A 16,004-nucleotide genomic window follows, 5' to 3' on the forward strand; every position below is an offset into this window, starting at 1 on the left:
CTCTTACTATTTGCTTGTTGAATTCCTTGGTGGTGAGAGAGGTTGGGGGTGGCCTAGGATGTGGTTGGTTGTCTTTGGTTCACTGTAGTGAGATTTGTTTTCCTGTGTGAGTGGGGCGTGTGTTTTCGGATCAGGTTAGTCAAATTGATTTGTATGCTGTCGACAAATCCTTGTTGTCTTGTTGGGCTGTGTATTTGATAAAGGGGAACCATACTGGGTTGAAGGTGTCTTCTTCTATTTGTCCCTATGTCAGTTTCAGTTTATTGGTTAGTTTCTCTAATAAGTCTGTTTTGGGGTGGAAATTTCTGAAGGCCTTGCTAGGGAATGGTTCTGGGCGTCAGTATGGAGTGAACCACTATCTGCAAATTGAAGCAAATAACTGTGCCCTGATTGTCTAGGTGCTTCCACACTATTTCAAGGTTCTGCAAGACCTGCTGCCCAGGCACTATTTTCCTATGGGAAGTAGCTTGTAAAAAGCTCCCTCACCCCGCTTCTTCCAGTTATGGGAGCAGGTCCAGGTCGCAGCAATGGAGACGCCAAAAAGGAAGACAGGCAAGGAGCGAGTGATTATAACATGGGAGGAAAGTGAGAGCGGGATCAAGCTCTGGGATTAAGTGGGAAAGTGGGGGCTCCTGGGGGGCAGGTCAGGGAAAATTTAATTAACAGTGGAAATCTCCTTTGCTGAAGGAACTCATAAGCAAATGTTATATAACCATCTCAGCCATGACACGAGTCCCTAACGCAGAACCCATGGGCGCCAGTGTGCCTGCCAGCACCTCTTACGATGTCCACCAAAGATAGCAGTAAACATCCCCTCAGAAATCTACAATCCACAAAGGGCGACTTGCTCTTCCTGCTCAGTTCCTGCCTGCCCTGGGGCAGCCTCTCCTACACTGAACACACACATACCTGCCCATATTTCATTGGATGCCAGGATTTGACACCCACCCATTCTGAACAGAGGAGGGGTGCAAAGAGCTTCTGCCTGTGAGCAGTGGGTTATGTTTTTCTTCACATCAATGGGAGGCTGACGGTGTGGGGAGGGCCACACCAGTACTATTTTGCGGCCTTGGCTCTGTTTCTGCTTTTTCACATGCGGCAGCCATTTTGTGTCACACCAATTCTCTGGCTCCCGCCTCCATAGGAGGCATTTCGCATTATGCCACGCACCCCACAGCTGCCGTTCTGAGACAGGCACCACCGAAAATGTGCCCACTGACCCCAGAAGCTTGGAGGCCCCCCAAATATTAAGCACTCATGTGGAATCTCAGTTTTAATTCCACTTCCACTGCTCTTGTCACGACCGCCACAGTGAGTAGCCATGGCTGTTAGCGTGGACGTATTTTTGTACAGATAAAGTTGGACTCGATGACCTCTCCATTCTTCTCAGCACGGTATTTATTCTCCCCTCGAGAGAACGTGACTTCGAGGCAGCCCCCAAATGGAGAGAGAAATGTTCAGAATGACACCCTCGACTATGCTTATTGCCCTTGGAGGACTATGATTTAAGGAAGGAAGGAAGGAAATCCCAATTAAAAAATCTCTCATGTTGATCTGCCTTTTGCGAGCGAATCGATTTAATCACGCAGATTGCTGTTGCCAACAACGCGGCGTTGCCTTCCACAGAAGAGCACAAGATGGAAGCAAAAACAAAAGAGAAAAAGAAATTGCTGTCTTGCAGGGAGAGAGGGAGAAAGGGAGAAAAGAAATTTGCAGCCAAAATGTTAGTCAGAGGCGGGCACCCAGCCTGGCGTGAAATTCAATTACTAGGCAGGTAGGTGGAAATACAAGGGCCCCCAGGAAGGCAGAAATGCAGCTACGAAACAGATCTAGCAGCGAGTTAAAATTAACCCTCTTAATGCTTCAGACGGAGAAGGCCCCTGCCTCAGTATCCAAAAAATATACAAGATGTAGGGAGCAAAATTGGGGCTTACTTCATCCCCACTGTGTTTTCAGTCCCAGGGTTTAGCCAAGAAACATGCCAAGTAAGAATAAATGACAGCCCCTCAGAGTGAGTGCAGAGTGTGAATTCCTCATCCCACAGAATAAGCAGAGAGAAAGCAGGGAGAGAAAGTCCCCATCCATCCTGCCGTTAGGGAAATGATACAACGGTGTTTTCCTCACTTCCTTGAGTGTGGTGGCAGCACCTGGTGCATGCTGGGAATGGTTGGGAGGACAGCAGGAAGCCCAGGCAGTAGGTGAAGCCAGAGATGCTGGAAGCCAGAGCCAACCAACTTGAATTTTGTCCCCATCCTCCTCCTCCTCCTCCTCCCTGCTGAGTTCTACAAGGGGCAAAACTGAGGTGCAGGAGGAGGAAGGTGGCAGTCAGGGCCATGTGTTGTACTGGCTGTAAGAAAAAGGGCAGGCAGAGGTGGCTGGGGTCAGACCAAGGTCTAGTCTCCCACTGCAAGAGCAGTGAGAAATTCCAGGGGCAGCACTTTCCTATCAGCTTTCGGTTTTCTTTGAGCACACGCAGAGTGCATCTCCCTCAGCCGTATTCAAGTGTTCTAGGTTAGAGCAACATGCAAGGGGGGAAAGTGGGGACAAGCTCCACCCCACCAGTCACTGTGAGGAGTTGGAGAGTGACTGCCTGCAGCAGGGAGCCTGGTCTACCCAGAATTTTAAAAAGCAGGATTCTAAAACTTGCAGGGAGTCTTTGGGAGCAGAGAAGAGTCCCCACGGCAGACCTGTGAAAAGTGGGATGTATACAGGTGTATATTCAACTCCTCCCCCTCCCATGTGTTGCTTTAACTCAGGAAATGCCTGAATGTAAGTACAGTGGTACCTCTAGTTGCGGACTCAATCCATTTCAGGGTGCCGTTCGCATCCCAAAAAGTCCACAACTAGAGTGCCTCTTCTGCACATGTGCGCGGTGCAACCGCGGTGCAACGTACACGAAGCACACATATCGCTTCTGCGCATGCGCGGGCAGTGAACCCGGAAGTAAACACTTCCAGGTTTGCCGCATTTGTAAGCTGAAAGTCCATAACAAGAGTGGAACACAACATGAAGTATGACTGTAGAGACTCCTCACACATTGGTAGCTTTATCCTCCATGAATTTGCCTTTCCTTTAAAGCCTTGCACAGCTTGCAGGAATAAAGGCCACAGTCATACCTCGGGTTACAGCCACTTCAGGTTGCGTTTTTTTGGGTTACAGACTGCTGAAGCCCTGAAGTACCAGAATGGGTTACTTCCAGGTTTTGGCGGTTGTGCATGCGTAGAAGTGCTAAATCGCACTTTGCGCATGCGCAGAAGCGCCGAATCGCAACCCGCAGGTGCGCAAACACGGGTTGCAAACGCTGCGGGTTGCGAACGTGCATCCCGCATGGATCACGTTCACAACCCGAGCGTCCACTGTAGTTTAACTATGCACTGTGTGAAGGACTTAATTGTCTGCCCCAAATCTTCCAACCTGTGTTGGGGGGCCTCCAACTTTCAGTATTTTGTGAGGAGAAAAAACTACTCCCTAGCCACTTCCTCTAGACCTCTGGTCTTCAGAGGGTGGGTCATATAACCTACAACTGGGTCACAGCTTAATCTAAGGTAAGCTGCAATAGCAACACTACCACCAGATAAATATATGGCAAAAAAATTAATTAATTAAGAAATGTGTCCCCAAATGCATGCTTGATTCTAGATGTGAAAAAGTTGAAGACTACAGGTCTAGACTAACATGCAGATGGGAACTTAAGTATCCAAGAGAGTTTCACATTTGTCAGAAAGTTGTAATGTAGTTCTTGGCAGTATAAATATATCAAAACACTTTTAAAAAAAAGTTTTAAAAAGTAAGTAGCACTAGTGGAAAGTGCCCAGTGTTGCTCAGTAATTCTAATGCCCTTCCAAAACATGCATATGTGTCAAGTAGATAAAAACCACTGGATCCAATTGAGTGACTGAAATGCATTGTGACGAATCTGCGTCATCGTCTTGTAAATACGTTAACTACAAGAAGGGACAGTTAGCCCAAGAGAACAGGGGGCAATCCTGAAGGCCACCGGGATAGTTTAAAGCAACAACAACCTCACCCAAAGTTTGTGTTTATGTTGCTACTACATGGCAAAACTGAGCCGCCCGACTGCTCTCTGTCCGGGTGATTTATGGCTGCCAGGCTGGCCATTATCACTGCTCCGTGTCCGATTTTCTCGCGGGCTGTCGATAGTGGACGCACCTCCATCCCTGCCCTCTGCTGGATGATTTAGAGGCAGCTGGCATTTGCCGTTAAAGAGGTGGTTTCTCTATTAGCGCCAGGCGGGGGGAAGAATCGACTCCTGTGGATGTGATTTACCGAGGGACCGGGCCCTGGCATCCTGCAGCTCTTATTGACGCCTGCCCCGTGCCGTCCGTCTCCTGTGACAGCCCAATCAATAGCGCTTTGCATTTGCTGTCTGAGTCTATAATATTGGCATGATAAACGGCAGCCCCTGAACACACAGTTTGGCTATGCCTGTGAGCTAGGCCCCATAGGGGGTGGAAGTGGCAGGCTGGGTGTCCCCATTGCTTCATCCACGCCAGGGGTAGTGGCTCCACCAACCTGTGGCTGGTCTGCCCCTCCAGAGGTCACTTTGGTCACACACCTTGTGAGGGGAGAGGTTGACATTTGCCAGAGCCTGGCAGGCTTGGCACCAGAAAGTATGACAGAGGGCCCCTCCAGACGTCCTTTTTATTTTGCATTCATGATGATTTGTGCCCACGATGGTATCAGGGCGGTCATACACAATCAAGGAATCATCAGGATGTCTCTCCAAACTGGAAATCACTCCTCAGGTGGTGACTGCTTCAGGATTGTACCAGAACTGCTAAATAGAAGGCTTGCAAACCGTGAGGTTTACAGAAATAAAAACTTCCCTCCCAACCTGCCTCTCTAGCTACTTACCTAAGTGGACACACACACCTGTATGAAACAGCCCCATGTGGACTGAGTGGCCATAGAATGGGGAGTTTTGTGGGTGGGGGAAAAGTTCATTTTGCTTGGGAAAACGAAAGAGTTTAAGCTTACCTCAGAGGGCTGCAGGATGAGTCAGATAGGTGGCAATTGTTAAAAAATACACACCAAACACCTTTCAGGAATCTGAAATTCTGATCACTGGACAAGAGGAACTTGAAACAGTCAAAGAAACATTACTGTTGCCACATCCATACCATATATTTAAAGCACATTTATGCCACTTTGACAGTCACGGTTCCCCCACCGCAAAGAATCCTGCGAGCTGTAGCCCTAGCAGAGCTACAATTTCCAGCACCCTTGCCAAACTATAGTCCCCAAGATTCTCTGGGGGAAACCATGCGCTTTAAATGTATGGTGTGGATGTGGATTCCTTTCCTTTCCCCTGCTTTCTTCCTACTCCTCAACCCCCTCAGTAACTCCACATCCTATGGCCACTCAGTCCACAAGGGGCTGTTTCATACAGGTGTGTGTGCCCACTTAAGTAAGTAGCTAGAGAGGCAGGGAGGGAGGGAAATTTGTATTTCCGTCAACCTCAGGGTTCGCAAGCCTTCTATTTAGCAGTTCTGGTACAATCCTGAAGCAGTCACCACCTGAGGAGTGATTTCCAGTTTGGAGAGACATCCTGATGATTCCCCCCTCCAGCCCCCAGCCCCTCAGTATCGCTCTTTCCCTTGCCCACAAGGCAGCCGCGGCGACTTCTTGAAGCTACTGTTGGAGGAAACTGCCTGTGCTGAATACTAACCACCTGCTTAGGATGTGACTCGAATACCACATCTGGAGGGGAGGGCAGGGGAGACGGACGTGTGCCAGGCACACTCTCCCCGAGCTCAGCATTCCTGGCACGCCCCACATGGGCCCAGCTGTTGAGGCACAGAGACCCTCATGGTGGTGGGGAGCAAAGTTCTTGCCCCTCCAAGAGCAGCAGCAATTCACTCCAATATTCAGTCTGGGTGGGACAGGTAAAATATCCTTTACCAATGTTTGAGAACCCCCAAAGCTGTTGATTTAGAGTCCACTTGCAAATGCAATAATAAAGATCCCACTTGTGATATACCAGTGGTTCAGTGCTCGGATGCCATTCTGGAAATGGTCTAGTATAATTCTACCACAAATACGCTGATATTGTGTCAACAACCTGTTGCAGAATACGCCTGCCAAAAAACCCACCCATCTGGAGGGGCCCTGAGGCTCTCGTAAGGGACAAGATGGCCGTAGCTTCCTTTCATTCACATATGTAGAGAGAGGATGGATCTTACTTTAATAGTAAAAGACATGGCTAACTTAGGTTCATTAGTTTCAATGGGTCTGCTCTCAGCAGAACTTAGATGGATGCGACTTTCTGAACGGAGAAATGAGAAGCTTAAGAGACTTGAAAACCATTAAGAGACCAAAGGAAGAGGGAAAGGCTCCTGCCCTCCCTCCTTAGGGAGAAGGCAAATGGCTACTTCGTGGCTCACGGCAGATGGTATTTACAGCAGTATTTAATCAATTTAGAAATCAGGCAAACATGAAGTAAGCCCAGCCACTGTCATTCATTCATCTGGGATCTGCTGTTTCTCCAACAAGCTAAGCCATTCTCTGTTTCCTCACTTAGCGATTGATGAGCTAAGAGCTGTATTTATGAGCCTTTGATTAATATGCCACTGCCTCATTCACTTAATTCTTTTTTAAAAAGATTATTAAGAAGGGCTGGTTTTGAGCAGAGGAATTATTTTAAAGGAGAGATTGCGCGAAGGCTTGCCTCTTATAATTTGTTGAAACTGGAACGGCTAGTGTAAATAAGAGACAGAATTTGGGTGCAATTGTCATTGCTCAATGGGAGAGCGCCTGCTATGGATGAAGAAGGCACCAAGTTCAGTACCCAATATCTCCAGACAGGACTAGGAATGTCCCCCGGAGAGCAGCTGCTGCTTCATGTAGTCAATGCTGAACTAAATGGACCAATGGTTTGACTTGGCACGTTGGTATTTCTTTTTGCTTGCAGTTTGGTTTGTAAGCTGCTAGGCAGCACATAAATCAGGGGTTGTCCTGTTTTGATGCCAAATCCCTCGGGGAAAGCTGGATGACAACAGCCAGGAGTTGCAGGACCACGGATAGCTCCAAGGGGACAAGTTGCTCCAACAAAGATTGAGAGAGCAGGCATTCTTTCAAGCCCTTGCTTCCATATTACCTCTCCCAAACTCCACCCACTTGTAGACAACTTTTGATTCTTAGAGGACCAACTTGAAGACTGGTGCTCCTCCTCCACCCCCAAACCTCCCACCTGGTGAGATCCCTGTGCCACTGAACCAGCGAGGTACTGTGCAGTGCCTTTGGCTCCTTGGGGTGGTGGCAGAAGGTGCCTATGAAGGTCCTGGACTCACATCCCCTAGTGGTATGGGGAGGTTGCTCTGGCAGATCCTGTCTGTAAACCTCAAGCTCGGTGGTCTCCTGATCTCCAGGGGCAGGCCTTGAATCTGGTTCCGCCGCTGGAGAATCCTCAGCCTCCAACTCAGAGCCTTGATCACTGCTGGACTCTGGGGTCATGACTGGGATATCAGATGGGGTACCCTCCAGATACCACTGGACTTCAGCTCCCATCATCCCTGACCCATTGGCCATGATGGTTGGAGCTGATGGAAGTTGGAGTCCAACCACATATGGAAGTCCACAAGTTAACTGCTCCTGCATTGAGTGTGTTCTCTGCATCCCACAGAGGTTGGCCTAGATGACCCTTGAGTTCTTTCCAACTCTACATTTCTATAATTCTATTTTTTTTCTGCTTCAGTATTATTTCTGCTTCAGTAAAGAGGGATCCACTATGGAAAAAGCCCTCTGGCCTTGGTCACTGCCACCTGTGGCTCATGAGGCTCGGAGCAGGACTTCAGGTGATGACTGGAGGTTGTGTGGAGGAAGATAACAAAGGTCCTTTGACACAGCAGGAACATTTTAAAACACTGCAGGGGGTTGGACTAGATGGCCCTCGTGGTCCCTTCCAACTCTACAAGTCTGTCTGTCTGTCTGCCTGTCTACTTCTTTTCAGCCTTAGGGCCACATGCCAGCAGAGGGGAGGCAAAGGGCAAAGGTTGGTGGAGCAATGAACATAAATATTAGCTTTGTGCAGTAGGGTATTTTTTTACACTTGCTCACACAGCCCTCTCTGTCCTCTATCCAGACAAGCAAAAGGCTTTTTCAGAGTTTAAGGACACATCCCAGCCAGGAAAACACTCTCAGAGAGGGTGCAAATCAAGGCTGGTAAGGGATGTGACCATGGGTGGGGTAGCCAAGATTTTTTTTTGGGGGGGGAGTCTTTATGGGGGGGCAACTTAACTGTGATGCAATTGGCCACTTAGTTAAGTATTTTTATTTTATTTTAATTATTTACTTGATGGGGGGGTAGCTGCCCCCCTGGTTATACCCATGGATGTGACCCAGGTGGAGTTTTTAAGTCCTGGGTAGGGGGCAGGCATATTCACCCTCTGGAGGCTGGGATTCTCCATGCCTGTTTTATAATACAAATTACTGAAATTATTAGAAGAAAAGCCTAAGGTTCTGGAGTAACATTTTTTGATTATAGATGTTTTGGTATGACAAATTACTATTTATGAAAATTAACTGTATTTCCTGCTCCCCCCCAGGGGGTTGGAAGCCTTCAGGATAAGCTTCCCCGTCCCTGTCCCCCCCCCCCCCGTCACATCCTGAAGAGTTAAAAGTGCTTGTGCCTCTGATTAAGCAAGGATGGTAAGTTTTTGCATCACCCCACTTCTATCTTTGGTTAAACAGGTAGGGTGGGTTTTTGATATTAGTTAAGAAACCCTACCAAGTCTGTTTGAGTAGAAGTGAAAAATGCCTCGCTCAAGCCACTTTCATCTCTCTTACGAACTGTCACCCATTAGACTTGGAAAAACATGGCCTCTCCCATCCTTAACCCACTTCGCAGGGCTGCTGTGAGGCCACAATGCTGTTCCAAGGTCTTCAGGCAGGACAATAAATGTCGCCTGCAACCCAAGCGAGGAAAGCGAGGAGCAGCCAGATTCTGTATTCTCCGGAGCCACTCAGCTCTCCAGATGGTGGGGGCCGCATTTGCAAATGGAATGAGGAGAGCCACAGTCAGGCAGAAATCAAACATGCATTTTAAAGCACTTTAATTATCACTCCGGAAATCTCCCCTCCCTATCCCGCTTCACTTAATGCACACATTACCACAGTTCGAAAGTTACGCTGTTCCTGTGTTAAATGTCAGCACACTCTCTCCAGCTAGAGTGGGAAAAGGCACATGCAAACACACACACACACACACACACACACACACACACACACACTGACTGCCTAGAAAACAGAAGCATATAGCTGGGAGGTGGGGGGGGAGGCTCTGTTGGCCGTTCAGCTGAACTTCCTGCGGAAGATTCAGGGCAACAGCCTCCCTAGAAGATGACAGCATCATCTGCTTGGAGGCCTCTAGAGAGGCAGAGCCCACTATCCCTCAATGCTAGGGCTGGGGAATCTGTGGCCCTGCAGACGTTGTTGGGACTCCAACTCCCATCAGCACCAGACAGCATGGCCAATGGTCAGGGATGATGGGAGTTGGAATCCGGCAACACGTGGAGGGACACAGACTCCACACCCCTGGCCAAGGCAATTGGTTTCACAGTTGCATGTTTCCTTCCATTAAGAAGTTGCTCCTGATGTTCAGATGAAATCTACCAACCTGTCACTTAAGTCAATCATGTTGAAACCTATCCTTTTCTATGGGTAAGCCCCATCTGCGCTATACATTTAAAGCAGTATCATACCACTTTAAATCACCATGCCTCCCCCAAAGAATCCTGGGAACTGTAGTTTGTTAACAGTGCAAAGAACCGGAAGGAGATCCCTATTCCCCCTCAGAGAGCTGCAGTTCCCAGAGATACCTGGGCAGAGTTATTGGCTGTTAACCACTCTGAAAATTATAGCTCTGCATAGGGCAGCCATAGGCAAACTCAGCCCTCCAGATGTTTTGGGACTACAACTCCCATCATTCCTAGCTAACAGGACCAGTGGTCAGGGATGATGGGAGTTGTAGTCCCAAAACATCTGGAGAGTCGAGTTTGCCTATGCCTGGCATAGGGAATAGGAGCCTCCAAAGAACTCTTAGGGCACTTAATAAACTACAGTTCCCAGGAATCTTTGAGGAACGATACAGCTTTAAATGTATACTGCAGATAGGGCCACAGCCCTTCAGTTATATAAAAGGTACGATAAAGTCCCCTTGTCTCCTGGGCAGCCTTCTTCTGGCTAAAAACATACGCAGGGGACTTCCAGACTGTCAGTATTTGGGGTGGGATTCAGCCGCACACTGGCAAACTCAGGTTGCACAGTTGAAGTTGGCTTGGTGATCTTGCACAACAACTCCACCAACCCCACAAATGAGATCTTTTGTAATAAGGAAAACCGGACAGAAAATGAACTAGAAACTGACAAAGTTTGCACACCAAGTTTCCATACTGGAAGAAGTTAACATATGCACATACGTAGATTTGAGGAGCTATTTGCAGCTCTACACAAGAATGGAGGGTAAAGGGTTAACAATACACATCAAGAGGAGCAAAAAGGCTAAAAAGCTCTTTAAGCAGCAGGTGTGAAACCAGGGGGCACTTCCAGACTAATCCAGTGTTCCTCCAGATTTGCTTAGAGGGAGATTAGATGACCTTGACTATTTCGTGAGAATTCATTCCGATTTGTTTGTGGGGAGGTCAAAGCAAGTGTTATCCTATACTTTCACCAGTGCATTTTCCCATTACTTTACTTATCGCAGAAAGTCTGATCATTTTGGGTACTTGGTTTGTGGTGAAAGGCCTCCCAATTAGCTATAACTGCGCAACCTGAATTTTGCCAATACCTGTATGTGATTGAACCCCACCAGGAAATAACATTGAGGGATGCAGTTGCTGCTGTGGTCTCTAAACCACTGAGCCTAGGGCTTGCCAATCAGAAGGTCAGCAGTTCAAGTCCCCACGACGGGGTGAGCGCCCGTTGTTCGGTCCCAGCTCCTGCCCACCTAGCAGTTCAAAAGCACCTCAAAGTGCAAGTAGATAAATAGGTACCGCTCCGGACATTCAAAGCACATTCGAAATACATTCGTTTCCTAAAAGCATTCTGGGCACTGTAGTTTGTTAAGTGCACCTGGGAATTGTAACTCTGTGAGGGGCAAACTACCATGGCCAGAATCCTTTGAGGGACGGAATGTTCTGAATCTGCTTTAATGTGTACACAGCCTTGGTCTCAGATTGGGGGCAGACCTCTCCCACTTTCAGTGCCTTTTAACAAGCCATTGCTTGCACACCTCCAAGTCTGTCTTTGCAACAATAAGGTCTAAAAAATTGCTCTTTTAAAGCAAGTTATTATTATTACTATTATTATTTATTAAATTTGTATACCGCCCTTCATCCGTAGATCTCAGGTTGGCTGAGGATTCTCAAGATGCTAAATCCTTTGCCCAGTACAAGATTCCCCGCTTGCATGGTGACATTTGCATGGAGGTTGCACACAAAAGAGCCGCTGACCTAGACCCTCACCCACCCCAGCAAAAAGTGTCTCACTGCTACTCCTCCTGCATCTTATCAGCCCTTGTTGAGGAGTACAAGGTGTGTCTCCCACTCCTTCCCTCCGCTCCTCTAAGTGTCACATTTGCACGTTATTGTTCTCTCAACGCATCCTCTGCTGCCGAATTATCAGTCTGAATGTGTGAGAGCAAAGACTGTGTCCCAGAGCAGCTTTAATTAACAGACTCTACTCCCTCTCAGACAGACAAGCGTATTGGGGGGGGGGGGCGGTGGAATGTAGGCTGAAGAGAGGCAAAGAAGAAGGAAAGGCAGTGGGAGAGGGGGAAGCAGGTATTTTTGGAGGGGGTGTGGGAAGGCAGAAGGAATGCACATTCAAAGTTGTTTTGGGAGACTAATTCATACCAATAATAATAATAAGGATTACACCAGGCAATGGGAGGTTGTCCATTAGGGCAAATGGCATGTTGCTCCACCAACCACAGCCTGCCCTCAGCCAATGCTTCCTTAGTCTCAGTATTGCTCCTTGTAGAACTCAGCAGGGAAGGAGATGGGGGCTTTGACTGTCACCGGTTCCAGGTCCCTGGTTTCCACTCGACCAGTAGCAACAAGCATCACCTCCCTCTGCCGTGGGGAGCACCATTTTCACTGACTTTGGAGCAGACACTCACACGCACCCCAATCCTGTGTTGCATAATTAAGACAGGCAGGGCTGCCTTTGTACACCAATTGGAAGCTTCCATTAGCGCAGAATGTGGCTGCCCAACTATGGCCGGGTTCAAGACATTGGCTGCCTGTATGCTTCTGAGCCCGGTTCAAAGTGCTGGTTTTGACCTGTAAAGCTCTCTATGATTCAGGACCCCATATCTTCTGGAATGCCTCTCCTGATATGAACACACCCATACACTTAGCTCTTCTATGGGGGGCCTTCTCCAGGTCCCCACTCTGAGGGAGACTCAGAGGGTGGTGACAGGTGAGAGGGGTCTTTTCAGTGGTGGCTCCCTATGTATTGAATGCTATTCCTGGAGAGGTTTGCCTGGTGCCTTCCTGACCAGAGTCAGAGCTGGGGGAGTGGGCACCGCCCCGGGCGCCCAAGCGGCTAGCTACGCTGCTGTTCCTGACAGCTTTTCAGTGCCAGGTAAAAATTTACTCCCCCCCCCCCGCCAAACTTTTGATGAATTGAGCAGTTGTTTTTCTGTTAGTGTGTTGCCAAACCTTTCTGTGTTTGTTATTGGGTATGTGTGCATCTTATTTCTGCACTTGTATAAATTTGTTAATGTTTTCTGTGACATTGTTAATATTATTCACTATTTATATTTACGTTTTAAAATTTTGTTGTAAGTCACATGGAGACCTCTCAGTAACAAGTGACTAATAGTTGTTTTGTTTCATTTTTAGTATGTTTTCGGATCAAACTCATGCTTTCCAGTCAAAAAAGGATAAATTATAAGCCACATTTCTTTCTTTCTTATTAATGACAGAGATATATGTGTATATATTTGTGTGTGTATGTCAATGTTATTGCTAGTAAACCTAAAGAGAAGAAACATGTGTACAAAAATAAAACTTTTTAAAAAGTTATTTAGTTAAAATATCTTCCAATGTCACATATAGGTTTACTTTATATTGCATTCTCTCAATCCAATAAGAAATACACAAGCTCGGTTTTTCAATGAAACTTAAAATAACACTAATAGTAACACTTACATTTGGCTGGGAGGCGATACCCACAGCTAATCTTGGCTTTTCCAGTCTCGCAGCCACTCAGGGTCCGGCATTCCTCTTTGAGCAAAGGCCCCGCAGCACGATGGATGCAGCCATCCACTAGCAAAGGAATGTAAAAAAAACACACCTTGTCAATGTAAGAATCAGACTCGGGCATAAAGATATGGGCAGCACTGCACACACCTTGTATCAGGACAGAAAACTCGTTCATCCCAGCACAGTCTTACCTGCCTTGATTGGAAACAGCTCTCCAGTAGAAAGAATTAGTCACATCCAACACCATCTATTCAAAGCACATGTGTACCATTTTAACAGTCTTGCAAAGAATGCTGGGAAATGCAGTTTGTTAAGAGCACTGGGAATTGTAGCTCCGTGAGGAGTCTCCTAACAGCTCTTAGATTGGCTTAACAAACTACACTTCCCAGAATTCTTTGGGGGAAGCCATGGCTGTCAAAGTGATACACAGCTGCTTTAAATGGATGGTGTGGATGTTACCAGCCTTTCTCATTGCCTGTTAACGCCAACCTTCCGAACACCACTCCCATCTTTTAAACTAGATTGAACCTGGGACTTCCTGCATGTAAATCAGATGTTCTGCCACTGAAATATGGCTTCTTCCCTGCAAAACACTTCTGTGAAATCTCTGTTCTGACTGAAATAGTAACTGCAGTTTCCAAATACTGCTCCTTTCAAGTTTCCTTTCCACTGCTCCTTTCCTGTAGTGCATTTTCCTCAACTTGGGTCACACCCACACCAGAGACATAAAGCACATTGCTTCCCCCAAAGAATTCTGGGAACTGTAGTATGTTGAGGGGGCTGGGAAATGTACCATTGCTGGGAATCACAAATGTGGAGAGTGCTGCTGCCGTCAAGCCCTCCTTGTGGGCTTCCCACTGAGACATCTGGCTGGCCACTGAGCTAACAAGAAACTAGACTAGATGGGCCTCTGGCCTAATCCTGCAGGGCTCTGCTTATTCTCTTACTACACGGACCCTCCATGTGAAGAGCCAGTATACCTCAGAATACAATTTGCTGAAGTCAAACAATGGGGAAGGGCCATTGCCTTTGACACCCGGCTTTGTGAGCTTCCCAGAGATTGGTTGTTTGTAGAAAGAGGATGCTGGACCTGATGGATCGTTCGCCTTCTCCAGCAATTTTTAGGTTATAAGGATTTTGGTGGGGGGAGAGAAGGAGAGCGTGGCCTGGTGTTCCAAGGCCTAAAGGGGATGGGTGATTTGCCGTCCACTCTCGAGTACATTAGAGAGAAGCATTGATCAGGAGGGTCCATTATTAGCTCATTCACAGTCCATCTCCTAATCCATAAAACAATATTTTATCAGCTGTACTCCAAGGGGAGTCGATAAAAACCACAGAGGCAATGGGCAATTTTTTGATCGTACAAAGCTGTCCCCTCCCCCAACCCCCGTTAGCCTGGCTCTCTATGTGGGTGCAAATGAGAGAAAGAGATATAAATACACACATTGACTGTAGGAATCAGACAACTGTAGCCAGGTAAGTAACCCAGTGTGATGGGCGGCAGGGGATATACACAGCATGTGTGTTGTAACAGTTAGTGTGTCAGGTTAGGACTTGGGAGGCCAGAGTTCAAATCCTCACTCAGCTATGAAGCTCACTGGATGACCTTAGACCAATCACTGCCTCTCAGCCAAACAGGGTTGTTGTGAGGATAAAATGGAGGAGGGGAATTATGTATGCCACCATGAGCTAATTGGTGGACAGGTGGGATATAAATGTAATACTACTACTAACTTCTGAAAAGAGAGACTGGAAGTTGAGAGAGGATGCCTGGTCTAATGGGGTTGGCTGGAATACACCAGCACTCAACACACATTTGTTGCAAGCCCCATTTGTCTTCGCTGCTTTTTTCAGATGGTGGGCTCCTCCACGTGGCCTGTTTACTGATATTTCCCCCAGATTTGCTTGCACTAAGCTTCCATGGAGGTTATGTGATACCCAGCTCTTTATTGAACATTTATTTTGATTTGTTTGTGCATTCGCTCTGATTTGTCTTCCTGTCCATCAGTGGTTATCCTACACTTTCCAATGCCTTTCTCCATCGCTTTCCAAACTGTTAGAAGTCAGTGGATTGTTTTTAAGTGGATTTGTTGCTGTAGGGCAACACAGCACTTTAATCCACCTCAATTGTGCAAAACTAAATTTCCTGCACATGACTGAATCCCTCTTGCAAAACAGTGACAGTCTAGAGTCAACCTGTATGTCAACTAGGGTTGCTAAACCTATTTTTCCAAACACCATAACCCCCTGCCCAGCCCTACACACAAAGTTTCAAACCCCAGAGCAGACCCAGCAGCAAACCAAACTAGATGTTATTTCCCCATCTGAAGAAGCAGAATGGATATAAATTCAATAGATACATGTCCACTGAGCAATAATGCAGGCACATTATTTCACATGCCCCAACTGCCCCTAACAGGGACAGTCACTGTTTTCTGGGACCTGACCTTGGTAAACTCCAGGCCCTGTGTAGTTGTCACTGCTTTTGCTTTTGGGGAATGTTTGCATTTTGGGGTTCAGGTGTTAGGAGTCACCATTTCCCACCTCCCTCCCACCAATAAAATCTCAGAGTGGAGAAGCATCATGTCCTTGGTCCTTGTGCACCTTAATGCAGTTGCTGAGGTGTATTTCGAAATGTTGAAAACCCACTGTTGTTCAGCTCTGATTATCCTAGCATATTCTTAACCGCCCTCTTGGCTTCTAAACTGGCGAAAGACGGGCTGCTGCAGAACAAATGCACACGGGAAGAAAAAAGACGAAGCAGAACCTTCCAAAATA

The 16,004-nt window shown here is 47.2% G+C and overlaps 1 protein-coding gene across 3 annotated transcripts in view; it reads right to left on the reverse strand.

Annotated features, from left to right (window-relative positions):
• MACROD1 (mono-ADP ribosylhydrolase 1) overlaps positions 1-16,004 on the reverse strand; it is a 315,061-nt gene that overhangs the window by 13,565 nt on the left and 285,492 nt on the right. For all 3 annotated transcript variants that reach the window (XM_081174243.1, XM_081174241.1, XM_081174242.1), the window contains one exon: positions 13,173-13,289. In XM_081174243.1, coding sequence (XP_081030369.1) covers positions 13,173-13,289 — 117 coding nt within the window. The remainder of the gene's footprint in view (positions 1-13,172; positions 13,290-16,004) is intronic.

The sequence above is a fragment of the Podarcis bocagei genome (genome assembly GCF_964188305.1).
Source record: "Podarcis bocagei genome assembly, chromosome: 16".
In the NCBI taxonomy this organism is placed as follows: Eukaryota; Metazoa; Chordata; class Lepidosauria; order Squamata; family Lacertidae; genus Podarcis; species Podarcis bocagei.